General features: G+C 37.3%; 1 protein-coding gene across 1 annotated transcript in view; it reads right to left on the bottom strand.

The window, feature by feature from the left end:
• The window catches only part of LOC107752192 (NACHT, LRR and PYD domains-containing protein 3-like), a 56,379-nt gene that overhangs the window by 36,365 nt on the left and 11,315 nt on the right, over positions 1 to 8,699 (bottom strand). The window contains exons 2-3 of the mRNA XM_016568089.1: positions 4,117 to 4,290; positions 2,455 to 2,628 (exon numbers count right to left, since the gene is read on the bottom strand). Coding sequence (XP_016423575.1) covers positions 2,455 to 2,628; positions 4,117 to 4,290 — 348 coding nt within the window. The remainder of the gene's footprint in view (positions 1 to 2,454; positions 2,629 to 4,116; positions 4,291 to 8,699) is intronic.

Below are 8,699 nucleotides of genomic sequence, written 5' to 3'. Positions count from 1 at the left end.
CATCAACTGGTCACTGGGTTTCCTCAGGGATCAGTTCTTGGACCCCTCCTCTTCTCCATATACACTACATCACTGGGACCCATTATATAGGCACATCGTTTCTCCTACCATTGCTATGCTCATGACACACAGCTCTATCTCTCATTTCAACCAGATGATCCATAGGTAGCTGCACGGATCTCAGGCTGCCTGGCGGTCATATCGGCATGGATGAAAGAACATCACCTACAGCTCAACCTGGCAAAGACTGAGCTTCTTGTCTTCCCAGCCAATCCAAATCTACAGCATGACTTCACTGTCCAGTTAGGTTCATCAATAATTACCCCATCAAGTTCGGTCAGAAATCTTGGTGTAATCTTTGATTACCAGCTGACTTTCAAAGACCACATTGCAAAAACTGCTAAATCTTGCAGGTTTGCATTGTACAACATCAGAAAGGTCAGGCCCTTCCTAATGCCTAATGCTGCACAACTTCTTGTCCAGGCCCTTGTCATTTCTAGGCTGGACTACTGCAATGCTCTTCTGGCTGGACTTCCATCATGCACAGTCAAACCTTTACAAATGATTCAGGATGCAGCGGCACAACTGGTCTTTAACAAGCCCAAAAGAGCCTACGTCACACCTCTCTTTATCTCCCTGCACTGGCTGCCGGTTACGGCTCACAACAAGTTCAAGACACTGCTTGCATATAGAACAGCCTCAGGCTCAGCACCCGCCTACTTCCACTCACTCTTACGAATCTACATTCCCACCAGAAGTCTGAGATCCGCTAGTGAGCGACGCCTCATTGTACCATCACAAAGAGGCACAAAATCACTTTCCAGAACATTTTCGTTTACCATTCCTGGCTGGTGGAATGATCTTCCAACCCCTATCCGGAATGCTGATTCCCAGCTGAAAATGTTTTAATCTTTTTCTCTTTTCTTTCATCTTTCTCTGTCTTTCTTTTACTTATTTGAACAATGCTTGAAACTTGGTATGACAAGCATTTCCTGTGTCTATTTGCCTCTTTAAGATGAATCGCTTGATGTATTCCCCAATTGTAAGTCACTTTGGATAAAAGCGTCTGTTAAATGACTAAATGTAAATGTAAATCTTTCACATCATTATAAATGTCTTTACTGTCAAATTTGATCAATTTGCTGAATATATATGTATATGTAAATGTAAATGTAAATGAATTAATAACATAATAAATAAGTTCAGTCACAGTCTCTTATTTAAAGTCTTTGTAATATACACACTCTTTTGACTAGCCGTTAGAGCCCAATCGTTGGTGCAGTTTCACACTAACACATACAGTGTTAACTCCCGCAAGTGCCACGTTCGGTAAATTCCCACTCCCTAATGAGACGCGCGATCTGCACTGCCTCGTCTCTCTCTCGCGTGCGTTCTGCAGTGGTCACTTGGATAAGTCGTTGTTGCTTGTTGAACTTGTTGACTTTTGATGAGTTTGAGCGCGTGATGCGCGCTGTGAAAAAGTGTGTTGCAAACACAAATTGAGGACCAAATCTGCGTGAAAAAGTGTGTTGGAAACACAAATTGAGGACCAAATCTGCACCTTATTGATGACCCCTGGCGTTAATATAGGCTACTGCATCTGTGCCAGCGGGTGATGTAATAAAACTGCAGCTCGTTAATAAACGTTTTAAAAAAAAATCCATTTTATACAATCCGCTTTCATTTAGCAAGTGCACTCGCTCGCGCATAAACAATTTTCAAGTTCAACACTTCAGGTATCAATTGCGGTGTACAGCGTTTATTATGAGGGGGTAGAATCCACAGCTCAGTACTCACTACTCAATACTCATGAGTACTTTTAAATAGGCTACTCTTTTACTCTTACTCAAGTAGTTTTTTGGACAAGTACTTTTACTCTACTCACACTACATTTTTTGGAAGGTAATGGTACTTTTACTTGAGTATATTTTTTCAGTACTCTTTCCACCACTGATTCAAGAAACACAATAGGTATGTTGTACCTAACAATTCATTATTTTATTATTAAAGGACACCTATTATGCAAAATCCACTTTTACATGGTGTTTGGACATAAATGTGTGTTGGCAGTGTGTGAACACAACCGCCCTACAATGATAAAACTGTTATTTTAGAATGTATCGTCTTATTGCTTCCATGGCGACGTGTCATGATTGTCATGTGACACACCGCAGCCACAATATAGCTGTGAATGAGTGATGTATCGCTTTTTATTTCATTTTTCCTGTTTTATTCAAAATATTCACAAATGTGTTCATTATATTATGAAATATCTGATATTCCGATTCTCAGATACGTGCAAGTAAATACATTTGGTAGTTTAAACACCTTTATAATGACCATGTTAGTTGATGTATAGCGGCTGAATCCAGCTAATATAAAGTGGGGCCAAAGTTTCAAATCAATATTTCTCATTACAGATAAACAAATATTCAATAATAAAACTACACTCACTGTAGTTTCTGCAGTTTGCAGTGTGGATCCTCCAGTAGAGCAGAGAGCAGCTTCACTCCTGAATCTCCTGGTTTATTATAGCTCAGATTCAGTTCTGTCAGGTGTGAGGGGTTTGATCTCAGAGCTGAAATCAGAGCAGCACAGCCTTTCTCTCTAATACTGCAGTTACTCAGCCTGCAGAGAGTGAAAAACATGAATGATCGCTGAGATTGTGTTTAAGCTTTAGGGTGAGAGTCTGTTTCTGTGACATGGAGAAAAAAGAAGAAGAAAAAAAAAACTTGTGTGTGTTTGTATGAACTCTGCTTTTCTCTGTCACTCCAGGATCGTTGCTATAGAGATTTTAACTTGCCAGCACAAGCACAAGTTAAGCAATGAATTTAAATGGACTCTTTGCAGTTAGAAGGTGGGTCATGAACACAGATATAATATTTTTAATTATTTATTCATTCTTGACATACATTTTTGTAATCTGAAAATTATATATTTTTTCTTTGGTTGCCATGGTGTCACAGTGATTGTTTAATTCTTTCCCTGTCAAAATCTCCCGATCGAAAACACTGACTAGGAAGACGCAGAAACAAGCGATCTCATATGTAAGCAGATGCATATGAAAAATAATGCGATCATCAACAATAAACAGCATATAAATGAAAACTGCCTAATGTTACCGAGTGAAATGGCAATCCCGGAAGTGGTAAAAGGACTGTGAAGCTTTGGCGGTGTTGATGGAAGCGATCTACTGCATCTATGCTTTGATCAACGAACTGAATATGATCCAAATGTAGTATTTGATAAAAATGCAATTTTTTGATCAAAATTTTGCTTTTTTTATGAAACTTACCTACATTCAAGTGTTGAATAAAACAATCAATTTTTATTCAAGCTAGAATAAAACAGATTTTTTTTGTTTGTTTGTTTAAAAGTAGAGGCTCTGTATTTTATTTTGATGTATTGCATGTTCAGATATTTATACAACAAAATATTCTGGTGGCTATGAATGTTTTTGTGAAAATGATCAAAAATGCTGGTGGTGGCTGGCAACATTTTTCAAAAAAGCTGGCGGGGAAAGAGTTAATGTTGATCAGCAGCAGCATTCCTCCACAGAAAGCAGTGACAGCAATCTATCTAACACATGGATTTGTCATATTTGGTTGGTAAATCTTTAGTTGTCTCTGCAAAACATAGCATGATGTGTTTTATTCATGTCCATACAACGATTTAAGTTGAACATGGTCTAGAACATCACTGCACAGTGAAAAAATTTATTTAAGTGACTACATGTGATATGAAAGTTTCAAATTTCTAAATTTATACTGTGATTTAGTGAGAGAAATATGATGGTTTTGTGTGTGTGCGTGTGTGTGTGAGAGAGAAAGAGAAATCTGTTTGCACTTATAATTTAAATGACACTGATGATTTAGATCACATTTTTATTCATCCATTAAAAGTTCTAGACTTAATTATAAAGCCATAAACTGAAGAATTTGGTTATATTTAACACTAATATGACATTATGATTATCTGTCGAATCACAGGAGTTCATCATGTATCGTCATATTCTGTTTCTCCTTTACTCTCAATGGCCAGTTTAAGGAGTTAAAAGGTTCACATCAATATTTCGCAATAAAAGCAAAACCAATTAAATAACATAATAACACTCACTGTAGTTTCTGCAGTTTGCAGTGTGGATCCTCCAGTAGAACAGAGAGAAGCTTCACGCCTGAATCTCCTGATTTATTATCGCTCAGATTCAGTTCTGTCAGGTGTGAGGGGTTTGATCTCAGAGCTGAAATCAGAGCAGCACAGCCTTCCTGTGTAATACCACAGCTGGACAGACTGCAGAGAATATAAAGAAAATGAAAGATGAGTTATTAGTGCTTGACTCGTGTCTAATGTAATTGTTTTTTAATGCTGTTTTAGTTGAAAAACACAGATGTAATACATATCATACATATCAATTATCAAACCAGGCAGTCGAGTTAGTGACACAGATTCAAGTTTAACAGAGTTCAGACTCAAACTGAAATGACTTCAGATTTGACTCAAAAAACAATGAATATGAATATTCCAAAAACAACTTGAGTCTTAACCTAAGGAAAAAAAAAATTTGAATTAGTTTTCAGCATGCCGATCCAGGCCATGTACATTGCAATCGTTTGTTTTTCTGATTTAATATTGAAAGGAATTAAAATGAGATAGAGAAAAAAAAAAAGAAGATTTTGAATTTTTTGGGGGGATAAAGAGCTTGAATATTCGATTTCCACATATAGACAGACATGAAACACACCTTTCCGCTGATTGGTCAACCAAGGATCAACCAGTGCCGCACAAACACTTTTATACCTGTTACAATTCCATGAAATTAGTCAGATTACAACTGATTCCCAACTGTGCTTTACAGTTTTGTGCAATATTCATCAGATGGTTTGTGGACTTGCCATCTGAGACTCAGACTAATTGACCAGCCAATAGTTTGCTTAAGAAAGTACTGAATATTGTCAAATTAAACATGGTTTATGTTAAACAGTGTGTGCTTCAATGGTTCTTTGTGTGATTTCACAATAAAAGTATCTAAATTGTTAACAGACTATTATCTTTTATTTAAAAACTTAAAAATAATTGCTCAGTAACACACAGTTGTGTAAGACACGTACCAAAATATCAAATTAATGTGTTAACTAAAGTGACACAATTTGTGTCATATATTTAACACCCATTTTATGTTTAATTTAACTCAACATTTGTTGTCCCGGAGCACACTCAGAACATGTGTTGATAATAACACGTTGTGTTGTTTTTAACACATTTGTTTTAAGAGGGTTCTTTTACAGGTTTTTAACAATACATCCAAGCACAAACACTGCAAACTAAAGTTTAGGATTATTTTCATGTGTTTTATACAGTATGTTTCCGAAATAAAACTGTTCTTTTACAATATTGAGCATGTGGTAGTTAATTGAAGTTGATTGTAAAGCCATTGCTTCCAGTCATTAGATTTTTAACCTTTATAATGTACAGTGTTGATCTAAATGCAAACTAGGTTCTCATTGAATGTACAGTTGTGTATTCACCCATGTTGAAAGTACGGCGGTGAAACAACGTCGCGTTATCAACGTTGATTCAATTTGCAAAATCAATACCTAATTCAACGTTAATCCAACGTCTACAGAACGACCTTAATTCACCCATGCTGAAGGTACGACGGTGAAACAACGTCATGATTTCAACGTTGATCCAATTTGCAAAATCGAAACATAATCCAACGTTGATTCAACCATGGTACTTGACGTTGATTCACCAGTGAATCAACGTTGAAATGCCGGCTGGGTAATGTTACTGTAATCTATCAACTACACATTAAATCTTTTCAGTCAGGTAGCATGAATCTGAATTAACATGATAACATTTAGTAGAAACATTGTAAATTACTAATTATAATGCTTACATTTCCTCAGTTATTCAAACAGGAGCGACAGAAAACGAGCAAAGGACATTTACATTATCAAACAACATCATCACTGACTTCAGTCTAGTGCGAGTTTATGCACTTAAAAAAAAAAACTCCCATTATAATCAGTGAAGCTATCTACACTGTATAATGAATAAATCTCTTATGCCTGTTTCACACATACTCCGTCTGCAGTGCGTATAATTGATAAATAAAACAATTCCATGGCACACTCTACTGAAATACTAGGGGGGAAAAAAGAAAGGGGGAAAAAAGTAAATAATTAACCAACACTGTGTCGTCAGTGTTGGTATTGTATCAGACACTTGCACTTAACGTTAGGCTATATGAAAAACAAGCTCAAATGGAGTTAACAATGTTTTTGGCCGGCGAATGAGGAGATCTGTGTTTTGTCTGTCAATAGAACGGCCACCTCTGAGGCAAGTGTATCACATTATACGCTTTCATCAACCTTTACAGGTTATATAATGTTTATTGTTGCTATATGGGCGCTTAGTTTTTCTTGTTATTTAATACACTTGGCCAAAATCTCATGATATAAATGATGAAGCGCTTATGCACAGGATATTTAAAACGTACAAAAGTATAATGGCTAGAAGGCAAATAACCTACTTCTCTGCTCTTCAAACACACAAAAACATTAGCCTTTACAGACATAGTGTACTATTCAAACATCAGTTATTTATTTACCCTTGCATTGCGAAAAAGCGGAGATCTGTCTCCTGTGCGTGGCTCGTCAATCTAAATGTGTGTGTGTGTGTGAGGGGGAACAGGGTCACATCACAGGAGAGTGAACTGCCTGTCAGAAATCATAGCACGTCAGCTGTCTTAACCGCGGCTTGTGTACTGCATCATCACTGTGTCTGTCACGCGACTCTGTTGCCTTTTCGGGCTTGAACTGATGGTAAAACTAACGACATTATTAACTGTCTTGATATTTACTTTGAAAGCTGACGCTCGCGATTATGGTAAGGGACGTTACATTTCCGATGCGTGCTTGTGGTGTTCGGCCAATCACAATGCACTGGGTCAGCTGGCAAATCAGAGCAGACTGCGCTTGTCAAAGGAGGGGGCTTTGTTGAAAACGTAGACAGGGAAGTGACGTAGACAGGGAAGCCTTTTCTTGTTATTTAATACACTTGGCCAAAATCTCATGATATAAATGATGAAGCGCTTATGCACAGGATATTTAAAACGTACAAAAGTATAATGGCTAGAAGGCAAATAACCTACTTCTCTGCTCTTCAAACACACAAAAACATTAGCCTTTACAGACATAGTGTACTATTCAAACATCAGTTATTTATTTACCCTTGCATTGCGAAAAAGCGGAGATCTGTCTCCTGTGCGTGGCTCGTCAATCTAAATGGAGGCAGGGTGAAGTTTCGCTGAGAGCTTGAGGATCCAATGGCGTTACGAAGTTTTACTGACAAGCTCTTTGTAATACTTATCATTGGTTAAATATTTGTAAAACCCTCTGATTTAAAGGGGTCATATGATGCGATTTCAAGTTTTCCTTTCTCTTTGGAGTGTTACAAGCTCTTGGTGCATAAAGAAGATCTGTAAAGTTGCAAAGACTAAAGTCTAAAATCCAATAGGTAGGCGTGGTTGACTCTTAACTTTTATAAAGAATATCTCTTTGGATTTGAGACTTTAGTCTTTGCAACTTTACAGATCTTCTTTATGCACCAAGAGCTTTCTAATACTCCAAAGAGAAAGGAAAAATTTAAATCGCATCATATGACCCCTTTAAAAAAAAAAACTTACATTTAACGGTCAAAAAATGCTCCAAACGTTTTTCTAAATTTACTTTATAAAAAAATGAAACGAAATATAATCACTTTTTCATTACATACAAAGCTGAACTATTTTAGTAGCTGAAACAGTAGTATAAGCTTTTTTTGGGAAAAGGGGAAAAAAGATGGGCTAGGGCCTATATTTGAGGCCCGTGCAGGGCTCTAATCCACTTCATCCAACGCTGTTTTGTTCTCATCTTTCATCTGTGAGCATGCTCTTGATATATGTATTTTAGGTGTGTAAATGTATAATTGCCTTTTCATTATTTTTTCAGTTTTATTTAAATTTGTAGTTAAAACAACTAAAAATAAATGTATTTTAAAGTTTAGAATTAGACAGCCTTTGCACACAGGCTTACGCTGAAAACAACAAAATGGAACCTCAAGGTTGATCTAGGAAAATGTGTGCAAATGTATAGGGCCCCATTCCTATATTTTGCCTGGGGCCCCCAATTCACTAAATCCGCCCCTGGTCGAAAGCAGTCAAGTCCTCCTTAAACCGCAGCCCCTTGATAGACAGATACTCGTTGTTTTTTGAGTTTTTCCAGATTAAATCTCTGGCTGTACGGGAAACGAATCTCATGATCACCGGTCTTGGTTTCACTCTTCTGCCATCATCCGAAGTTTTAAGCCTGCCCAGACGGTGTGCCACATCCAGACCGTCTGCTACCACCCATTTGTCCACGTCCGAAACTACCGCTTTGCATACTTCCATAACTCTCATTTTCACATTTTCATTAGTTTGTTCGGACAGCCCATACAAACGCAGGCACCATCTGCGGCTGTAACGTTCCTGGTCATGAATTTTCGCGTTCATTTCCTTGACCTTTTTTTCCAGGAGAGCATTTGCATTTTTTAGCATTTCGTTTTCTTTCTGCAGAACCATTACATCATCATGCACTGAGGTAAGAGATTTGCCCAAAGCTTCAATGTTGGAAGATTTCTCTTTAACCATTCTTTTAAGCTGGTCGGATCGCTCA

This window comes from Sinocyclocheilus rhinocerous, unplaced genomic scaffold, assembly GCF_001515625.1.
Source record: "Sinocyclocheilus rhinocerous isolate Xijiao unplaced genomic scaffold, SAMN03320098_v1.1 scaffold4034, whole genome shotgun sequence".
In the NCBI taxonomy this organism is placed as follows: Eukaryota; Metazoa; Chordata; class Actinopteri; order Cypriniformes; family Cyprinidae; genus Sinocyclocheilus; species Sinocyclocheilus rhinocerous.
This window is presented reverse-complemented; position numbering and strand designations above follow the sequence as displayed.